Source organism: Rhinolophus sinicus, chromosome 15 (assembly GCF_057876585.1).
Source record: "Rhinolophus sinicus isolate RSI-liver-muscle chromosome 15, RSI-T2T, whole genome shotgun sequence".
NCBI classification, from domain to species: domain Eukaryota; kingdom Metazoa; phylum Chordata; class Mammalia; order Chiroptera; family Rhinolophidae; genus Rhinolophus; species Rhinolophus sinicus.
In genome coordinates this window covers 119,304,471-119,327,860 of record NC_142515.1, presented here as the reverse complement: position 1 = coordinate 119,327,860, position 23,390 = coordinate 119,304,471, and the positions used below count along the sequence as shown (strand labels likewise).

The following is a 23,390-nucleotide window of genomic DNA, read 5'->3' as shown; positions in this document are numbered from 1 at the left end:
TAGGCGTACTTATTCTGAAAGAGATAGAGAAAAATGTTGAGGTAGAGTGGTGAGGTAAGCTAGGTAGCCTTGGCTTGGAACCTAATTAGAACCAATTAATACAGCATGGGGGAAAGAATTACTTAAAATTCAAGTTTCTTTAGCTATTCTCCATAGAATGTGACTTATGTTCTGAGCAAATGTTACCAAAATCAATACATGTCTGTGTGTCTAATACACTCAGCACTTGGGGAGGGGTGTAGGTAATCTATAATCGCTGCCCGAAAAAAGTACTATGGAAGACATGACTCAACAAATGAAACTACAGTGCACAAAAGAAGACAATACAATTAAGTGCCAAAGCACATAGTACAATTCTGAAAGTTGAAATATTTAGGAAATGTTTTGAGAGGAGGTAGAATTTGAGATTAACTCTCAAATGGGGTAAGAATCAGGTGAGTTTTTCTTTGAGCTTTATTAAAAAGTCCCATCAGGTATATTTACGGAAAAGATAAAAGATTAACAAAGGGAGTTGTTATAAAAATCTGTCGATCTGTATAGCATCTGATGAAATGCACAATTAAAGGCCACAAAATATTAAGTATCAGTTTATTTAAATTTCTAAAAGATGTAAAAATAGACAACTTTTCTTTGTAGTAAATAGAAAGAGCATTAAGATGTGGAGTCTCAGGACCTAGCTTGGTGCGAAATTAGGAAATTCATCCCTCTGGTACCTCCACTTCCTAATTTGTAAAAGGGTGAGAATGTTACTCATTCTTTCCAACCCTCAAAAAGTCTGGCTGTGAAACAAATGGTCTGATTTCAAATAGAAATTCTTCAAGTGTGGCCAACATTAAAATAGTAAATTTGTTATGGTAAGTAGTAATTAGAAAGGAAGTGGTAACATGCAGATATTTGCCAAATATTAATATAATGGAACAAAACAAGTCGAATTTCTTATGCAGCAGTTGGGAAGGAGAATAGGACTTCATTACTTAACTAAAATAATGCCTCTATACTAGCTTTTGAATATTGTCATAAATATCACCAGAGGACAAAACGCAAGATAAATTTCATTTCTATATTTCAGAAAACCTACTTGAATACACTTTGAAACAAGAGTACAACAAAATAGAATATACTTCAAATGTTGAATATACAAACTATTATAGTTCAAATCTGAACACTGGTACTTTCCCTCTTAAACTTCAACTAAAAAAAAAAAAAGAAAGAAAGAAAGAAAGAAAACTCCAGGTATTAGAGTTACCTGACAAAAATTCATGCTGAGCCTTAACTTCCAAGTGACAGTAGAACTGAGACTGACATGTCTGCACAGATGCCAGGGCTAAGTGAGTGACACAGGCGTGTTACAGCAAAAGGCCAGAGCCAACTGTTAATTTGTCCACAATTAAGAAACTGACAGACTTAAACTACCATATAAAATGTTACATGTAAATTCTATAACAATACTGTGCTAGGTACAAGATTTTTAAAATTTTTTCTTTTAATAAAAAAAGCTTTACACAAACAAGCCATTAGCTTATTTCAATAAAGAAAACCAAAAATTAGTCTAAGGCCTTTGTTTTAAATCAGCTTAAGCTATATGATATAAAAAAAAAAAAAATCGCACTAGATCTTTTTTTGCTTTCCTCTTTCTGAAGCTTTTGGATCCATTCTTCAATTCACATTCTAAAATACCTATGTTAGCAGAGTCTTCACATAGCACCAGTTAAGTGAGTTCTGTGTGAACACAGTAATAATTGCTGGTATGCATATAAAATGCATCAAAAATTGCTATATGTAACAATGAGATCACCCATCCCAACCCCTCCCCACTGAAAACTATATAACCTCTTACAGAATGTTAGTGTTCCAAGTCTTAGTGTAACTTGATATTGTAGTGAGTTGCTTGGTCCCTTTCAATCCTTTATGTTATTGACGGGTTCAGTTGTTTTCGACTGTAAGAGGCAGTTTTCTGTCAGCATCTCAATATGTAGTTCATTTCCCACTGAAACATGGGATAGGTAATTTATTTCCAGTAAATTTGATTGTTTTCTTAGAAGCATTAAAAATGTTTTAAAGTCTTCTTTTGACTTTTCTTGACACCCCTTGCAAATACTCATGTTAGTACTATCACTAACAGTCTATAGTCCACGGCAGAGCTGCTAGCTTACTTCTCACATGTCACTAGTCCTTCTGTTTTCATAGTCACAGGAAGGGCAATAGCTGAAGGCGCACTGACGACCACTACGTGGGTCACTGTCTTATTTCCATCTGCTGGTTTTTCTTCTTGTACCAGCTGCAAAGTTTTCACATCATGTTCCTGCTTCTTTGCCACTGCTTCTGATTTGACCTCTGGCCCTTTTATGACCGCACTGATAACTCGGGGAGGAGTCTGGCCAGACGCCTGCTGAGTAGGCACCGATAGTCTCATTACAGGGGTACCATGGGCTATGGAAACAGGGGTAAGTGCTCTCACAGCCAGTGGGGTTCCAACAATGTTAATGCTTCCTGACCCAGTCAGATTTGACTTTGTCTGCAGCTGACACTGTGCAAGCTGTGCAGCTGGGATGGTAATAATTTTGGCAGGCTGCATGGTGATTTTGTCTCCATTTTCAGCAGAGGCTGGCATCACAGTAGGGATTGTCTGAATAACCACCTTTGGAGAGCTTGCTGTCGTTGGACTACTGGTGAGTAACGGTGCACCTGTGTTCACTGACTGGACCGCCACAGTTGAAATTTTCTGACCCAATGATGTCATTACAACAGGTACTTGCATTGCCACACGCACTGTCCTGTAAATTAGAAAAGGAAGTTGACTATATTTAATGCTAAATTAGAAAGTAGGTCTCTTGAGCAAAAAGATTAGCACAAATGCAAAATGTACGAAGTAGTGCGCCCAAATTTTACAGAGGTACTGACAATCCCTGACATTTAAAATACGAAATACCATGAGGTAAATATACTTTTAAAAACTAAAGCACATTAAATTCTAGCTCTAGAACTACAAAAACCATTAAAAGCTATGAAAAGGGACATCACCTACTTTAACAACAAAATATATCTAAAATATCAAGTACTTTTCAAAGTCCTAACCAACGGTGGCATCTTAGAATGCTAATATTAATAAAAAGAGCACATCACTTTGCCATGGAGCTTTCTAAAAAGCAAATACATTACAACTGACAGTTTCCCTCACTTACCTTGGAGCTGCTGTTGCTGATACAGACGCAGTAGTCGGAGGAGACCTGGATGAAGCATCACGACCAGGGGAAGTGATATTCACAACTCGAGCTACACCCTTCTCTGCTCTGGAGCAGTTTAGAGGAGATGAGTTTTTCCCACCACGAACAGAGGTTGCTGCTTTCAGGAGGCTTTCTGCAGACAGCGACACGCGTTCTAACGATTTTTCATCAGCGGCTGCTGCTAAATCTTCATTACAGGTTTCACTTTTGTCATCATCTATGACCACTATGTTTTTGGGCATATCCTTAAACTGATATACAAGCCTCTGTCCTTCAACCTTTGCAAGAATACCCCTTTGGTAATAATATCTGTAAGGGAAAAAGTACTAAATGAATCACGTGTATTACACTTATTTCATGAAAAAAAAAACCACTATGTGGAATGGACACTAACAGAAACATTCACTTATTCTTATAAGATAAGAAGGAGCTCTTTCTGCCTGGACTGTTCAAAAGGCTGAGAATTTGAAGGCGGAATGAAGTTGAAACTTGGTGCCATAGGTCCTCTAACTTTGAGTAGCTAAAAGTTCATTCTTGAAGTAATTTTACCTAAATACAGAATATTTTACTGTATTTTACAAACACCGGTAAAAATTCAACTCTGATTTACATAGGTTATAAAAAATTTGATGTCATGTGAAAAAATTACCTAAGCTGTGCTTGGTACAGATGAAATCTATGGGATATGTGAATACTGTTGCGTAAACTATGTGTTCACTTATAAACACCTTTAATTAGAAGCCTTGTACATTACAAAGAATTGTGGGGTTCTCAGATTGACAAAACTTACGAGAAATTTTCATATCAAGATATATCCATTTTGACAAATTTGCAGGAACTGAAGCAAATTAACAATATGGAAACCGTATTTCATTTGGCTTTCATTGTCTTAAAGGTATACAAATTTCTATTAAGAAATGGTACTAAGTGCAAAAGCACATTTTCTGCAAAAATGGATTTTCCAATGATGCTGAAATTTTAGACATCTACACCAAATTCCTCTATCCTTATTTTATCTCCAAATCCAAGAAGCTCTTCTAGAATATCCCCCAAAATTAAGTTATAATAAACAAGGGATTTTTTTTTTAAAGCTTGTATTTAAAAACAGCTAATAGCCAATATAAGGAAACATGTAAGTTTTGTTTGAAAACTCATTCTTTTGTGCTCTTACCTCAAAGCTCGTCCCATAGTTTCATAGTTCATGTCTGGCTTGTTCTTATGCTTTCCCCAAAGTTTAGAGACAGCCTTTGAATCCACGAGTTTGAAAATGCCTTTTTCTCTTTGAGTCCACTTAATATAACGGGGACAAGTATTTTTATCTTGAAGTAGATCTAAAAGAAACTCCCACAAGTAGGTTGTGTTTCCTTTGAAAACAATGATAGACATTGATTAAAAATTTATTAACATAATTAAACACATAATTAAAAGCAAATATTGAATTATGCTGGATAACAATTCATTCACTACCGGTGAAACACAAATATACGAGGTCTGTCATTACGTACTTGACTACAGTGACAATCATTTGCACAGTGTCAAATTGTGTTATCTAGTAAATAACAAAATACCTTTTATAGCAAAAATCATAACTATGTTTGATTTTTAAAATTAACATTCTATGTATGTTTCCAGTTGTGATACTGATATAATAGAGGTCCTGGATTTTGTACTATCATGTATCACCTTATCCTTGATTTTGAGTTCAGTGAAGGCGAAGGCATAATGCAAAGCACTAAGTGAACCTAAACAGACCCGCAGTTCTTCATTAACACAGATTTAAACTCTGAATAAATGTATTTGAACCCCAAATTCCATGATCAAAATTCATCAAAAGTTATTTATTAATTTATTGAAAAGCCAAGCAATATTCAATGAAATCTGCAAAACTTTTTAGGCATTAGGCTTACGGTCTTTTTGTAAGAAACATGTTTTTCTTTGTTTCACTTATAGGCATGAACTCTGAACTACATGTCTTATAAAGTGCACCCTACCCATGACCTTTTAAAACATTCTCTTATCATTTTTAACAATGAAAACTACTGCCTCTAAAAACAGATTTTTTAAATTGCTATTCCTTGCTACTGATCATACCCAGTATAGTGAAGGTAAGTAATATATTAGGATTTCATTATATATGAACAACTGTTATTAAAGACATTTATACTTCAGTCTTAAAATGAGCACCTTAAATAGAAACACCAAAAAGTTAATATGGCAATTACTTAGTCAAGTACTCATCAAATGTTAACTATGTATTAACATCTGATCATGCTACTAGCAAAATCTGAAAAGGAGGAAATATTAAAATATTTCTGCAAAATGAAATACTTATTCATCATATACTAGGCTTGTAGTAGAGAATACAGAGAAGCATTTAAAACCTGGTCCCTGACTCAAGGAATTTAGTTTAGTTGGAAAGGGAAAAAAAGTAGATGACAATTAAGTAACAATACAAGAAATAAGTAACTGAAACAATGTAAGACACATCACAAGGCAATACATAATTATATTTCAAATGAATGATAGAAAAGAACGTCTGGGATTTCAAGAGTGAAAAGAAAGTGGACTGGAAAGACATCACAAGTCTTGGAAGATGGCTAAGATTTGCATAGGAAAAAAGGAGGGAATCTGGGTAAGGTAAGGAACTTAATCTCCAAAAGGAAAGCATCACTTTGTCTGGGATTTCAGGAGTGAAAAGCAGACTGGAAAAACATCACAAGTCTTGGAAGATGGCTAAGATTTGAATAGGAAAAAAGGAGGGAATCTGGGTAAGGTAAGGAACTTAATCCCCAAAAGGAAAGCATCACTTTTTTTTCCTTTAGAAGGGGGGGAAAGTAGTGGGCAGTGTTATGAAAAGACCAGGCTTTCGAGGCTGCTGTTCTTCTTTTATTCCCTTTGTAAGTCTCTAGGTGCAGAGGTTCTTCAACTGATGAAAGACCCAAAAAGAATCCTGACATAAGAACACATATGCCGCCACTGAGTCACCAGCTCACCTCGAGGCTCACGATCCCTTCACTACCCCTCAAACCCAGATCCAAGGCACAAGCTATGTGAGAAGAACAAGCCACTGCTACTCAATCTAAACGCTCATGTTCTTCCTCTAAAACCGCACTTTCATTCGGGATTTCCCCCAAAATTCAACAAATCTATTAACCCATAGTTGAGCCCAGTGTGCATCTCTTGACCTAAAAAGATTAATCTTCAATTTCACAGTTACATCTGTTATCTCTGAAGCCCTATTACATCAGTATCAATACCTAAAAACTCTTACTATTAAATCATGCATCACTTTCAACTACTATCCATCAAGATGTGTAGCTGGGAAATTTTTATGCTATGACCAGGAGATTATCAGGCCCTATGAGCAAACATAGTAAAAGTGAGCGGAGAACTTATTCTGGAAGAAATTTTATACAACACAGACGGTGTCTTATACATAGTAGGGATCGGAATGCTTCCGGGTCCACTGAGTTAGACTCGTCTGTATTCCTCAGGTAAGCTTTAAATGCTCCACCCCAGTTCCCACCCCCAAGTAAAATTAATCCTATTTCTGGTTTTAAGGAAAACGATTCAGAATGTGAAGCTCCCTTTATCAGACAAGGTAGATCATTAAGCCTATGCAGATTATCACCATCATTTTGCAGAGGAATAAACACTGACTCAATTTTTTTTTAATTGATTGGGAGAGAAATTATAATTTTCTTCTGTTTTTTTTTTTTAAGGAGGGCACAGCTCATAGTGGCCCATGTGAGGATCAAGCCAGCAACCTTGGTGTTATTAGCACCACGCTCCAACCAACCGAGCTAACCAGCCACCCCTGACTCGATTTTTAATCCAGGTGTGACTATAACTTTAATTTTCACATTATAACATCCTGCCTCAATTTTAATAATACAAGACTGAAATTTGAATGTAAATGAACAATGACTCTCAAGAAGGGTCTTCGGCAGGCTGCACTTAGGACCTTTCAAAATATAAACACCTGCCCCCTTCCGTTCCCCTGGTATATCTATGACTATAGGATCTCAGTGAAGTAGGGACTGGGCATAGATAATAGGAAAAGCTCCCACGTGATGCTGACACATCCCTTATTAAAAACTACTACCAAAGATAGTACTCCCACATGTGCGTGTACTACAAATAATTTTCTTACAAATACAAAAATGTCACCTGACTGAAGAAAAAAATCATCTCACTTCCAAAATGGCCCTCCCCAAATTACCTTTTCCTTCTCTGGGTTTCTTCTTTATACCTAACTCAGGAGACCCATTGGAAATTGGTGATTGCTGGGTCTTTGGTTTACGGCCAACTGAAAAAATAAGATATTGAAACCATACATTGAAAACAGAAAAAATAATAGAAGCATAATTAGCAGACTCTTTAATAACAATTATTCATAAAACTGGACACTAATCTGTGGATTATATACTCAGTGTATAGAAAAAGTTTCTTTTAAGAAGAGCATTAGAAGTACTACTGCAATTTTAGATTACAGCATTTTAGATAAGGCAAATCAGGTACTACTAACCTATTATTTACATGGTCGGAGCCTCAATTTGCTAACCTTTTCCAATAACATGACAACAGAAACAATTTCTAGTAAACTTTTTTTCTGGTCTACAGGACTGTTAGATAAATCTTTACCTACCTATGGCAGAGGATCTGACAATTGAGCTCAAGTAAGGAAAAGTAAAACATATTAAATACTCTACTGCTCTGAGCCAATCAATTCACCAGAATTTAAGCCTAAGTGTTTAAAATTCCTCACCTCAAACATGCAGGTATATTATAAGGGTAAGAAAATCTTCCAAGTAATTATTTCTTGTGTCTAATAAACGTTTGGGCCCTTCCTTTTGTTTCTGCCAGAGGTTCTCTCAGACTAGCATCCACAATGAGTAGAAAAGCAAGACCTATACTTCTCTAAACTGAAGAAGGCGTAAGTCTGAAATGTACTGTATTCAATCGTCAGCACTGATGGATGAATACTGGCAGAAAAGGGGAAGGGAAGACTCAACGAAGAGGTTGGGAACATTCAAGTATATTATACAGCAGTCCCCCTTATCCATCAGAAATACATTCCAAGACCCCCACTGGAAGCCTGAAACCGTGGATATAGAACACTGTATGCTATCTTTTCTTAGAGATTCACAACACACGTTAGTAATTATAAGCTTGGGCAATAAAAAAAAAAAAGAAGGCCCTGCTATTAAAACGTAACTTACCTAACTGTATATCCCAAATGTACTTAACCATAAATAAATAAATAATGGTGTTATGTTTCTAAACGGTCATTCACTAAGACCACCTATTTTCATATATATATAATTAATATTAAATCAGCAAATTATTTCCTGATTTATATCAAACCACACAAGCTAATACCATATATACCTCTTTATCTAGAGGTCTTGGTTCCCTAAATGATCCAAGCTTTTCACAGTCTTTTCCATCTTCTTTTAAATCTAAAAATTTCTTAAGTATTTTGTAAGAGCTCCCACTGGATACAACCAGCAGTGGACAGTGGGTAAATAGGACTTTTAGTATGTATGTCTTTTGTTTTTAAACATTTACAGCAGGAAGTGATTCTTTGTTCTAAATTCTCTCTCAATCTCTCTCAATGTTCATATCTCTCTCAATCTATATATGCATTATCTGAAGGAAGACACTCTTATTCTTCAATTGTATCCCTCACAGAAATGAGCAGACGCATGAACATCAAAGCAACTTAATACATCTAATATGTGACAGAAAACACCATTATTTTTAACACATCTTTTCCCTTATTTTTGCCTTTGATTCTTTTTCTATTCTAAAATGTGAGAAAAGAGGAATTAGATGAATACCCATTTACATAGGATTTCATTTCTTTCAAATTTTACTTTTGATTCAAACAGGAAAAGGATCCACTTGCTGCTCCCATTTTCTCGGGATGTTGGAGATATGCTGAAGCCCTGTGCCCCACCCACTAGGAGCAGGTGAGCAGAAGTCTCAGCCGGAGTCAAACAGGAAGTGGAAATACTCCTTACCCACCGGTGAGTTTATTTCACTTAGAAGTACCTATTGGCAATTTTGGTATTTAAAAGAAGGTAAGCAAAAGAACACTGAGTGGGCTTTTATTTTAATACCCACAATAGAATAGGAAGTTTACGAAAAATAGAGAAAACGAATAAAAGAATCTTTTTTTTTTTTAAAGTAACTAAGTAGCTAAAAGGATCAAAAAGTAGACAAATGTGCAGTGAATCTCTGATTTCCCTGCTGTGCGTCCAACACTTGTTATAATCTCATTTTCAGGCAACTACTTTTAGGGCTTAAATAAGAACTCCTTTAAACAGTATCAAGATGTTACAACATAAAATTAAAATCGCAATTTGTTGATTCTTTGAGAATACCTAGTTAAGATGACATCACTGATTCTCTGAGAATATCTAGTTAAGATAACATCAATCAGAAATTTACAGCATATTATTTCCTACGTCCTATGATGGGAAAAACAATACCGAAAAAAATTTCACCCTCTTTTCCAGAAATTTATAAATATACTCTACCTTTTTTCTTTTTCATTGGTTCATGGCTATCCGGTGAAGTAGGAATAGGAGAGGTATCCATTGGTTCAGACTCTTCAGTTGACACCTCCACTACAGTTTCTGTAATGACATCTGGCCTCATAGCAGCATGGATAAATTCTGGAGTTGATACACAAGGAGGGACAAACACTTCCACTATAAAAAAAAGTTGAAAAATTATAATTTCCCACCCTTACTAATACTTCTTAATGTGGACAATTCAATATTTAATAGAGGTGAGTTTATTAAGAATTCATCAAATTAGGATAAGAACTTAATTTGCTGAATATGCAATCTGATCCAAAGTATGAGGTGTGATCGAAAACACGATGAATGCTGCTGCCGAGTGTCATCCAACAGAAAGGCAAGGATCTTCAATACAGGAAGCAGCACATCGCACCTTAGCAACAGGGTGTGACAAGTTTCAACTTGTTCAGTGCAGTCGGGTGTGAGGTATAGACGTTTGAGAGCAGGTGTGTTTTAGTGTGCCGTGAATCATCCTCCATCATGACAATGCTCCCTGTCACACATCGCTTCTGGTACACGGCAATTTCTGTCAAAAACATTACGGTGTGTCCTCATCCACCTCATTCACTGGATCTGGCACCGTGTGACTTCTGGCTCTTCCCCAAAGTCAAAATGATTCAGGACATCGAGGCAGCTATGACAGCGCAACTAAAGACACTCACGAAAGGACTTCCAGAACTGCTTCAGAAAGTGGCAAAAACTATGGGATAAGGGTGTTCGAAGCAAGGGGGAGTATTTTGAGGGGGGATTAATGGCAATGTGTCTTACTATAATAAATTTTTTTTTTAATTTAAACATTCACTGTATTTTTTTTTAATCACACCTTGTATGTAAGGAAATAAAATGCAAAGAAAATCTACTTGAAGGAAATGTTAATCCTCTGGGTAAGAGGGTGATCATGAGTAGTCACCCTGCATTCTTCACTTTTATATATTTTCAAGCTCGTTATAAAAGTCTGAATTATTTTGACAATTAGGAAAACATTTGAAAATAAAATAGTGTAATTGTTGTAAGTTCTTTAATAATGAATTTCCTTCCACATGCCCATAATTATTCTCTAACTGGGTAATACATACGTAAAGTATAAAATTTAAAACATTTAATAAGTGAATTTTCAGTAAAAACTAAACACTTACAGCTCATTTTAAAATATGAAGAAAAGGAAAATCTGCTCGTTACGGCCCAATCAGTATCATCTTTCAGTATTTAAAATCCTGAATTTGGGGTCATAGAACAGTACATATAGATTGCTATTTGGTATTCTATTACATACAATAATGTTGTCCCAGCTTCCTTCCAACGTGCATGAATAATCAGAATATGAGATTTCTATTTCAATTAAGAGACAGTTAACATATTCATATACACTCATGAATTAACACATTGACCCCTATGTCCTAATTTTCTTCTCATATCTGTGAATACATGGGATTTCTATTGTACTTGAAAAGCCTGGTAGCTCTGAGTATGTATTATAAAACCCTGTAAGAAGGGCCAAACTTACTGCATCAAATCAAGTTAACATCTGAATGTTAAAATAAGGACAAATTAAAATTAGGACAAAATGACTCTCAAAGGCAGTCTTAAAGAGCAAAAGGGTCCAAAAGAAAAGGAAAACTCACAGCCTGACGGGCGTGTGAGGAAATGGTGGGAGCTCTCTCCTCTCCACCATGGACGGTTCCCTGGAGTCACTGCCCATTAATCACTGAATAAAGGATTGAAAGTGGTCATAGGAGGCAACTGCCCCCATCTGCCATTCGTGTAACAACTACTGTACAAAGGTTTATCAACTTCCCAGAGTTAAGGAAACAAGACATGATAGTATAAATAGCAACTTAATAAACTAAGTTGATACAAAAGTAATTGCAGTTTTTACAATTATTTTTAACCTTTTAAACCGCAATTACTTTTGCACCAACTTAATTTATTAAGTTATTAAGTTGCTATTTATACTATCATGTCTTGTCTGTCGGTCATTTTCTATATCATTTATTATGAAAATTAAGTATTTAAGACTTGGGAAACTTTGACAAATAAAAATCAATTATTGCTATCACAGGTATTCATGTGTAATAGATCTTGATAACACCAACAATTCCCTTGTATTAAAAAAAAAATTCATTCTAGAATCATGAAGTGATGTGACGTGTTTAATACAAAAAAGAATAGTTCACGTACCAGGACTTCTTGAATCCCTCAAGCAGGTAGGAGATTCCATATGAAGCAGGGCTTCTGCAGCTTCGATGGTCTTGTCTGTACAGTGTGCATTACTGCTGTGAACTGATGCTTCCACTGTGGGGAAAAGAAGTTCTACTCAATTAAAAATGCACTGAACACGTTACTAAATGAAAACACATTACTACAGCAGAAATGAATATAAATTAAATTAACTCCCATGTGACTAAGTCATTGATACATATTAGTCTGCATAAATTATTTACAGAAATAATTTAAATACCCAAACAATCTAGTATCCATACTTTGCAGAATAAATGTTGAATATTGAGACTGATTAGAAATTACTGAGAAATTTCTGAATGTTATCCAAAGGAAAACAAAGAAAAACCCTTGAAATTTGAACCCTGTATCAATTTCAAGCCAAAACTAACCTGGGGGGGGGGGGGGAAGGATGACTGCAGATTAACAATCCATTACGTATGTTGATATACTGCTACTAAAATCGGGGGTGATAGCTACAGGTCAGAAAACCTATTTCTAAGTTAATTGAATCAATTAGTTCAATTCCTACCGACCTTCCTGGGTGAGTACGTTAGTTTTAGCACCAAAGCCCCTGGAATTTTCTTCACAATAACCTTGCTCTCTTCTTTGGGACCTCACTGGACTTTTCTGGGTTTCACCCAAAAAGTTGTTGTTGTTTTTTGATGTTTCTATGTTTGTTTGTTTGTTTAATGAAGTTTTTCTAATTTTATCACCTTCTGTAACTCTCTCCTAGCATTTACTGCATGCTTTGCTGATTGAATTATTTGTGAAACAGTAAGGTGTACAGCAGTGGTTTGAGATTCCACATCCAACACTTGGGTTCTAGTCTCTGCCACTTAAAGTAATTTCCATTACCCTAGGCCAACAGCTGGATTTCTTGTTAAGGCTCAGTTTCCTCATACAGTTGTGAGAATTAAGTGAGAGGTGATTCCCATAAAAAACATACACATAAATAAGAATTCAATAAATGGTGATAATTTATTATCACTCCTGTAAGATTATAGCTCTGAGGTCGGGGGCCTATCTTAACCCACCTTTATATCTGTTACAGTTCCTACCATAGACTGTCCATGTAGTACCCATGCAAGTATCTCTTTTATGTACTTGGAGTTAAGAACAACCCACTGACCTTACAGACAAACTGGCAATTCAAGCACAAACTTACGTATTAATTTCACATTCTGACTTAAAATATTGAATATTTTACTTGGTAAGAGGTTCTGAAACATGAATATGTGAAGTTTTCTAATTTGACAGATTTTCCTCAAGATGTCCTCTAAAGAAACTAAAAGGAAATACTTATACAAATTCCATAAAACCATATTACAAATTCACAAGTTCTACACACTAAAGATACGAATCTTTTAAAACTGTTTCCAAGAAACTTAATTGAAACAAAAATTCACTTAGTCTCAAAATGCACCAAACGCCAAAGCCAAGGCTTAACCACCAGCCATTGGAGAGCATTTATAAAAAACTCCAGTGACTGTTTTACCACCTGTTGCACATCATCCACACTCTCCACCAAGGTACTGGGTCTCTCCAGTTGCTCTTTCCATTTATGGAAATCTGCTCAAAGCTAAACAGTTCCAGAGAGGCAGCCAAACCTCCAAGTAAATCTATCTTTAGGTGACCCTGCTTACTCTTATCTGCAGCTTCACTGAAGCAAAGGATTCAATCAGTCCTTCCAGCTCCACTTTAAGAAACTTAATGTTAGAGTAAGTATAAAATATATTACCATACTCAAGTATTTTTTTCAAAGTACCTCCCTACAATACTCATATAAACTAAAGAACCCTGGAAAGCAAATTCTCAGGTTTTGACAATTTATTCTAGGAACTTCATTCTCTTTCAAGTCTGCTTGTGTTGCAATTTAGCTGTTGTCTAAGTGCTATTAATAAACCATCCTGGGTAAACTCATTCCTTATGTAATTGTATTAAGACATACCCTAAAAACTCTACCATATTAAAATCAGAACTACAAGTATTTGATAATAATACAGCAATAGAATTTTACCAGATTTTTAAGTTATAAACAAAATGAAATTTGCCTAGGAGTTATATATTACGCTGCCCTGAGTTCTTACGTAGTTTGAGCTACATTTTCAAAACCATGATTTCACGTTAGTTATGTCTGTGGAAATTATCTTCTTGCTCATATTTCTAACCTCAATAGATTATTTATTATTTCCCAGAAATATTTTATATTTACAGAGTAAAACAAATACATACAAACTTAAGAAAATTTACTTATTCATACTTTAATATTCTATGTACAAACAAATGGTTGTTAACCATTTACCATGTGCCAGACCCTATGCTATTATATAAACCTGAGATACAAGTGTGAATATCTTTGGCCTCATGAAACTTATACTAATAGTTAATAGAGTGTCAAAACATAAGCAGAAATAAAATATTTCAAAACTAAATAAAGGTGCAAAATAACTTAAAGTAACTCTGTAAGCTAACAGCTGATTAGGAGAGCACTGATTTCTTTTTTTGATTACTAATTTTATTTTGTGTAATTTTTATTTACTGACTAAATAACCCTAAGCACATTAAAGGAAAAAAAATGAACACCTAAGAACTTACACTTAGGTCAATTTACAATAATGTACCCATGATAGTTTCCAAGAATATTTCGGGCATTTGGTAAAAGTGAGAACAACCTCATTTTACTTTTGTTGACAGACGTCAACAGTAGGTTTTGATAACAGACATTTAAATATTTCTCCTCTTCGTTTCTGCAATTTTTAAAAAACGCTTTAATACTATTTTATTCAGATCAATAATTCAAATACAATTTAAACTAAAAACTTTGCACAATTCTTAAGGATAAACATGAATTTAACATTGTTGTGCAATCAAAGTAAGCAAACTATTAGCCAAGGTCTGAAAATTCCTTCTCTTACTTAAAACTTGATTTAGTGGTGTCTTTCTAGACCTGTGTATGAAAAATATGGGAGGAAATAATAAGCAACTCTTTAAAAATAGAAACAATGAAGCTAAAATAAATCTGATAGATACTTTCTAGTTACGATTAGAAATGCTGCTGGTCAATACTCCTTGAAGAAATAAATGCATCAAATAAATTTCAAAACTATTTTAATCACAGTGCCAAAAATTAAATTTGCTTATGCCCTTTTTTTACTATTAGTAAGAGTCTTCTTGTTCCATTTCTAGCTTTCTAATCAACTGGTGTTTGTATGGTAGACTATTCCAGACTCACTCAACAGCTGTTCCTAAATACCAAACTTGGTAATTAAGTCTGACAAGAGACATACCTCTCAGCTTTGCAGAAGAGAATGCTGGCAATGGATCTAGTTCATAACAATGTTCTCAAAGTCAAAAATAAAAATTAACAGCAATTTCATTTAAGAGCAACGGAAAAAAATTAGAAAACACTTCATCAGGTGATAGTGGTATTCCCCCACAAGCAAGACCATACACTAACATTATAAGGTCATCACTCAACTACCACACTTGACTTACCACAGCTTATCCTCTAATGCCCCAAGGCTATAAACATAACAGGAGAGTGAGGAATTCAAATGAATGCCATGAAAAGGGTGAAAAGATAATGGTCTGGGACGCTCCATCTTTACCTGTTCCCTCTTAACTTTCTAATCAATATAGTTGTGTTATAAGATTTAAAAAAGATCATCAAATTTTCTTAAGTACAGCTGTCCATTAAAAATATGACATGAGCTACATATAATTTTTAAATTTCCAGTAGCCACATTAAAAAAAGTTAAGGTGAAATTAACACCTTTCATTGAACCCAGTACATCTAAGATACTGTCATTTTAACATGTGATCGATGTAAAGGAGTTTTTTACTATCTCAGTTTTCACATTTAAATTAATATTTTAAAAAATTAAAAAATAAGTTTCTCAGCCACATTTCACGTACTCAATGGCCTCATGTGGCTAGTGGCCACAGTATTGAAAAGTGTAGACTAAATAAAACTATTTCAGCTATTCTCAAACTTTTTGGTAAAAGGACCCTTTTACATCCAAATTATTGAGGACCGCAGAGATTTTGCTTTTATAAATAGTCCTACGTACCGATATTTATCCTATTTGAAATTAAATCTAAGAAAACTTTAAAATATTTATTCATTTAAAATAATAAACCCAATACTTGGAAACATATTTTTATGAAAAATCACCTTTCTAAAACACATTTAACGAGCTTTGTTTTGCATGGTTGTAAATCTTTTTAATACATGGTAGAAAAAGTTGGACTGTCATATTTGCTTCTTCGTTTGATGTGTTGCAATGCTAAGTCATGTAGCCTCCAGCAAACTCTGAACACTTGTGAAAGTCAAAAGGTAAATAATGTCTTAATATTATTATGAAAACAATTTTGATTTCAGACTCCCTGAATCCCGATTAGAATTTTAGTTTTTAAGAACTACAGCTGTAATTTTTTATCAGATGTAATTAATCAACACTCAAATTCTATCCTCATGTTTCTGTAAGTTTTAGCTTCTAAATACAAACATCAGTGTGTAGATAAAAAATTGTAATTCTATTTCCATAAGCACAACAGTACTTTGTCCACTTACATATGAAGGATTTTTTTAAAGCTTTTCATAAATATTTCTTTGCATCTTTTTGAACATTTAAGATATAAATAAGGAGCTTAAATAATTATCAAAAAACACTCTCCTGCCTGCCCTTCTCCACCGACCAAATTTGTTTCTAAAGGACTGTTCTATGTTCAATTATCCTAATTGACCACGTACTGATATTACTCTTTAACTCAGTTTTTATATGAATTTTAGTACTTAACTTATGCTGCAATGAATTCTGAAGAGTAATTTCTTAAAACACATTTTCAAGTGAATTTTTTTTAAATTAATGCCATCCTTCCAATTATACTTCAACACATCTTTTCATATTCTGCTAAACTTTTTTCAAATTAATGATCTTGTCAACATTGACACTAGATACTCAAATATATATTAAATTAGATTTTCAAGTTCAAATTTCACGATGAACTTTGACAAACCAGATATTTGTTTTGTCAGTAAAAATACTTTGACTAAATTTCCAGAGAAATATCCCCCTTCCATTTAATAACTACAATAAAATAGAACAAAACTTCCAGTGACCCTATTTCTCCATTCTAAAAAGGAGAGAGAAAAAAGTCAAGGAAAGTATACTCGAGATTAAGAAGGCAGAATATTTTAAAAGGAAAATCTTTCAGAAAATCTAGACCATATGTACACAATTTTTTTTATAAATATTAAGAAAGTAACATTAGTTTTTCCTATACATTCGTTTTTCCTATAAGCTACACACAAACACACACACACACACACACACACAATGATCCTAAATTATTAAATAAGCTATATCACAGTCATATTCAACATCTAGACATGGCCTCGAGTTTCAATATGGCACAAAGGCTGGCTGAAAGAAATTAACCTCCCATTTTACGTAACAACAATCTTACAGACATATTCACTCACATTGTGTCAAGAAATACAAGAAAAAGAGAAGTCTTCACTTTCCATTAAGTATTTCTGAGCCACTCATAATTTTAGATCTTTGAAAGTTTAGAGGTCACCTAGTCAATCCTGAAGAAGTCTTGAAGAGGTTAAGCCACTAGTACAGAGCTAGTTTGGTGATACCAGGTGTAGATCCTCAACTCCTGACCTCAGAGTGAAGGCTCTTCCTCATGTATCATGTTGCCAATGAAAGTTTTTACCACAAAAATATTTTGTATGCTAAAATAAAAGTGATTTTTAATAAATATGCTTATATATCTCATTCTTTACTCAAACTCTGAGAGCATAAATGGTGATAACTAAAACTAAAGCTGATACCTAGTCCATTGTTATCAACTTTAAAGGAGGAAAATAAAAGCAAAAATATATCCTCTAGTACCTTAACATGTAACAACAGTAGTGGTAATTGTGCTTTATGCTTGCTTAGAAACAGTTATGCTAACAATATTCAACTTAAGCTTACCTCCTCTATAAGTTTTCCTAAGTATCAGTCATTCCACAGTAATCATCAACCCATTATAGCAATCGTTGTAGCTATATTAACATTTATATATTTACGTATTACATAGATTTTCACCTGTCTTCTTAATCAGACTGTAAAATCTCTGAGGAAGAAATTATGTCTAACACTTGATGATTTCCTTCAAGGGAGTAAAAAGGTATCATTCTGTCCGTTATACAAATACAAACATTACAAACTACTCTCCCAACATCACAGCAAATTGCCAGCCATGAAAATTTAGATTCATGGTTCTTGATTTTCTGGGCTACCTTTCCTCCCAAACTGTTAACTCACTGAATAAATCTTGGGTAAATCAGCAAAACTGTCTCAAGTTTCCCTCTAAAATAGGGCTTGTAAAGGAGCTTCACATTACATGAACATGACAGAGGAAATAATTTTAAAACATTATGAGTAAAACATATTCTTTAAAGGACATTATAGCCATAAAGGAAACTCGGATTATAAGATTTGTATATACTAAAGAAATGCAGGACTGGAAATTAGCATTTAACTTATAAAAAACAAAAAACAAAACCCTTAACAAAGGGAGATAAATTTTTTGTACTTTCAAACTGTAGGCTGTCTATACTGTATCCACTCCAAGCAAAATGCCTGCAGGTCACATACAGTTTCGCTGATAGTTCCAAAAGCTTATGAAAAAATACCTTCCATTGCCAAAATTAAGCCTTCTACCATTACAGTATTTTTCAAAATTCTAACTGCAGGGATTATTCTAAAGTTCTCGCCGTATGTTCACAACCACTGGAAATATTCCTTGAAATGTACATGTTTAACACTCAGAAATATCACTGACCCAAACAATACAAAGCCCAAAAATTTCTTCCTTTATTTCATATTATGTTATTAATGGACTGAACTTACACAAAGGAACCAACGTCTCCGTGTACTCTCCCTCTTATGCACTAATACTTAAGTTCTTGCTCTGATCAGAAAATAACTGTCCAAACTGTTTTAATCACTACTCAGTAAAATTGTGATTTTTCTTTAGGACCTTTGAAACGTTTAGTATTACATTTATATGATAAATGCTGGTCACTCCTGTGTTACACAATACATACAATTATAGCATTCCAGATTTTATTTGAACTTAAAAGAGTTGTTAAATTTAGACATACACACGTATTCATGATCCCTCCAATCGAACGCAATCAGTTTCACCAACCAAACTACTAATTTCACGTTCCCTACCTAAAAACAATGGAGGGAAAACAGGGTAAGATCTTTTACAGCATTACTCTTTGGAGAATATTTCCCATCTTCCAATGCCCATCGATGGCGATAAGGAATATAGAGCCCGGGGAAAGGAATGTGTATGTTTACTATTACACCAAGCAAATAGGATTCAAGCACTGCTACATCGATTCTACGCCCTCCCTGCGCTGTATGCTATTAAGTAAAGCTGCTTTTTCTGTGTAACTTAAGTCCGTGCCCTTCCGCTGCAGCAGTGGCGCTGCACATCCCCCACCCCCGCGGCCACTTCCGTGTTTACACTCGTCTTCCCTCCAATTCCATGCGTACATTGTCAGCTTCACTCCCGCCCAATCTTCATTGGCCCAGCGCGGGACCGGAGTCCCGCCCCCAGAAATCAACGTTCTCATTTGGAACATCTCAGCGAGCAGATTGGAACCAGAGGCCTGTCAATCCCGTCCGTTCTGTCCTCTCCGAGACGCTTCCGCTATGGTGGGAGGTTTGGGGGGGAGGGGAAAAGGGGGCAATTCCGTGCTGAGACTTCTCTGGGGCCAAGACTCCCTCCCGCCGCCCCACTCCTTTACATTCACCCACTGTTTACAAAAATAAACGTTCTTCTCTGACGCCCCAACGCTCCAGGTCAGGGGTACAAAAGATATTCCGTGTCCTTCCCATTCTCCCCCTTAAAAAAACAACACACGAGGAAAGGGGCATAAGCCTACTTCTTCACAGCAACCCATTAAACGAGGAAAGGGAGGCGGGCCGCCGAGAAAAACAGCATCGCGGGCTTCTCCACATTAAGTGACCCTTTCCAGAACCGTTACTCCTGAGACTGCACAAGGTGGGGATGTGAAGGCGGCTCAGAGCATTTTTTTGGCGGGTAGCGTTCTACCGGACATGGCCCGGGGCTGCCTCGTCCATGCGGAAGTCGTGGATCTGCGGACCAAGTGTGAGCGGAGATGGGAGCGGGGGTGGCGAGCATTCACCGGAGAAGCCCGCCGCCCCAACCGCGGGCAGTAGCGGCCTCTCCGGCCAGACAGCGTGGCAGGCGCAGCCGACAGACAACAGCCTCACTCACTTCCTGGTTCCTCAACAACTGGGGTGAAGCGCACAACTCGTCCGCCCCCGAGTCCCCAACTTAACTGCGGCTCGATTCTCCAGCAGCCGCTGCCAGCGCTCCGCCCGCAGCTGCTGCCGCCGCTTGCCAAACCCACCCGAAGCGACAGCGCCGGATTCGAGGCAGGTTACTCTCCAAGGTGATCACTTCCTGATTCGTCGCCTCCATTACTTCATTCACTACCCCCCTTCCCCCCAGCCGCCCCAGTGACTGAGGTGGACACTATACCCCCGGCACTGACCGCCACAGGGGAGTCGCCCGCTTTCTGTGCACCCCTCTCCTGCAGCACCGATGCACGGGAGAAAAGTTCCCCTCTCCTTACCAGCCCGGATGAGCAGATCCAGCTGGTTCGTGGGTCCCTCATGCAGAGACGTCGCCATGTTTATCCCGGGGCTGGAGCTGCTGCTTCACATTGACTTACACCGTGAGCAGCGGCGGCAGGGGAGGAGGCGGAACCCGCGGCCGAAGACACGCCGTGCGACCGACACACACTCACGCACTCGCTCACACTCAGACGCCCAGATCCTTGCGCGTCCTCCGACAGGAAGCCGAGGCCGGCCCGCCTCCCGCCGCCGGGCTGAGAAACCCCACCACCTAACGGCAGGGGCGGCGGCGGCGGCCGCCTCCACTGGCAACGCGATCCTTCCGCCCCGCGCCCAGACAGGAAGTCCCGGACGCCCGCCCCGAAAGCGGCCCGGCCGCGGCGAGAGACACCTGAGGCTGGAAATCGCCCCAGGAGCCGCGGCCGGGAGAAGGCCCCTCGGCAGGAAGAGGCACATTTCACGCTCTGCGGAAGAAAAGTCTTCAATTGTCCCCACTCTGGAAAAGAGCCATTAATCAAATTTTCTTCCTGGAAGGGATCTAATACCTAGTCCCGCAGCTGTAAATAAAGGTGACCATTTAACTTGTTTGGGCCTTTTCAAAGCTTGTGAAACATGTAACCCGCTCACTTGAAAGAGCTGCACTTTAAAACAGGAATACCAACCAAAAAAGTCATACCCACAAAATATTCTAAAAGCTCTGCTGGTAAAGTAAGCCTCTTCCAAATACTTTCAGAGACTGATTGCGTCCTTTTGACTGTGTTAAAAGGCACACTGAACAGGCATTTATAAGTAAACAACAGAACGTGCCACCTCTGAGAGATTAGATTATCCTTCACTAACTTGCTAGTCACGAAATTCATGTGTCTTTTCATTGTTATTTGGTTCAATTGGGAACAAATGCACGAATTCGTTTATATAGCATCATCTACTTTTAAAAATCTTTTAGATAGAAACTAACCTTATTACACATTAAAATACAATAGAAGGGAGATATAGTGCCATTCAGTGACTATAAATGTACTGACAACACAGGAAATCAAATCAAAAAAATGACCCAGATGAGGCTTCATTAAAACAAAAAAATGCTTCCTTCCTTGGTTTCAGAATTTCATAGTATAAAAAATGTTTGAAACAAAATTTGCCCTAAAGTTGTTCCTACACAAAATTTATGTAAAATGGTGCCTCCTACACATTTAGTGCTCAATAACTATTTACCGCAAAAAAACACAAAAAAATTTGGCAGTTAAAATTTAAAATAACTAATTTTTATGATCTAATTGAACAGTGCTGATAATCTAGACCCAAAAAAAGTTATTTTCCTGTGGCATTATCAAGGCAATATCATTTTACAAACGTTTGCCCAATATGTCACTGCAACTTCAGAATAAATATACATAGCTCATGAGTATTTGTTTCCATTTCTTTTAAATTCTCATTTATTCTCTTGGTCCTTTCCGCAAGCCCCTACCACCATGATCCCCATCTTCCCAATAAAGAACCTATAGCTATTTCCAAAGCACAACTCCCCTTAAATAAGGATCTCTTTCTTGCATTAGGTAAACTTGACAAAAGGAGCTATATGACTGGTAGCTTTATTTTTTATTTCTAGTCAATTTAAAATAAGGATCATCCATTGATCGGCAGAATCTTAAACTGAGACGGCTCCCAGGTCAGGGATGATAAGGAACTCTAAGGGGGCATGGCAGGCTTTGGGCAGGTCACTGAAATTATAACAAATCTGAATTTCCACTCCTATCAGTAAATTTTCATGTATTGTATTTAGAAGAGAGTATTTAGAAGGAAAGAGTAAGCCAAAGATTTCTTTCTGGAGGTGACAGGTAAACTTGGTTCAAGAAGGAGCACTCTCCTCAATGGGAGGCAGTGAAAGCCCGATATATAACTTTTTCCTTACTACCTTTATTTGCTTCTTGAGATATATCTGAAGAAGTGAATAGTGTGTGTGTGTGTGTGTGTGTGTGTGTGTGTGTGTGTATTTTACCCTCTGTACATCGTAATTACAAGTATCCATGTCAGCCTTATATTTCACATTCCAAGAGAACAGAAGCTGTATCTATTCCTATATAATACTTGTTACATATACACATATATAATATATATTCATGTGTGTACAGTACCAGAAATTAATGCAGAAAGGCTGGGAAAAATTCCTATATATTTAAAGCTCTAGTAAAAACACAATTTCCTGGACTTTAATAAAATTCTGCCACGCTATTGTAAATGGAATTCTGTCTTACTACTCTAACTAGGCTTTCAAAAGCCACCTATACTTTTTAGAGACCAATAATACTATACTGGAAATAGCAAGTAAGGATAGGATGCTGCTGGAAACATAAATTGGTACAAACCTTCAGAAAAGCAATATGGCATTATATATCAATAGTGTGAAAGAGGTTCACATACTCTGACCCAGAAAATTCATTTCCAGGGCCTAGCCTGAGGAAACAATCAACACATCCAATGGATTGTTCTAGTAAAAAAATGTTTGAAGAATTTTTAACAGCATGGTAAAATACTAAAAATGTAAATGTGGCAGGATTTAAATATATATGTGTTTCTCCCATACAATATAACTCAAACCATGAGTTATAATACACATAATATGTATATGTGTGTATATACACATATCACACACATTTGCATTTCTCAAGTCTTCAAGATTA

General features: G+C 36.5%; 1 protein-coding gene across 15 annotated transcripts in view; it reads right to left on the bottom strand.

Annotated features, from left to right (window-relative positions):
• Positions 1-574: 574 nt before the first annotated feature.
• Positions 575-23,390, bottom strand: part of ELF2 (E74 like ETS transcription factor 2) — a 93,420-nt gene continuing 70,604 nt past the window's right edge. For 7 of the 15 annotated variants that reach the window (XM_074338506.2, XM_019730822.3, XM_074338509.2 and 4 more), the window contains 6 exons: positions 11,993-12,106; positions 9,770-9,943; positions 7,447-7,533; positions 4,396-4,588; positions 3,183-3,533; positions 575-2,774 (listed from right to left, as the gene is read on the bottom strand). In XM_074338506.2, the coding sequence (XP_074194607.1) occupies positions 2,150-2,774; positions 3,183-3,533; positions 4,396-4,588; positions 7,447-7,533; positions 9,770-9,943; positions 11,993-12,106 (1,544 nt within the window). In that variant the 3' untranslated portion in view covers positions 575-2,149. Of the gene's footprint in view, positions 2,775-3,182; positions 3,534-4,395; positions 4,589-7,446; positions 7,534-9,769; positions 9,944-11,992; positions 12,107-19,991; positions 20,517-20,708; positions 21,088-23,390 lie in introns of those variants that run through there. The other 8 variants (XM_019730823.3, XM_074338511.2, XM_088792608.1 and 5 more) reach the window with 5 other exon arrangements.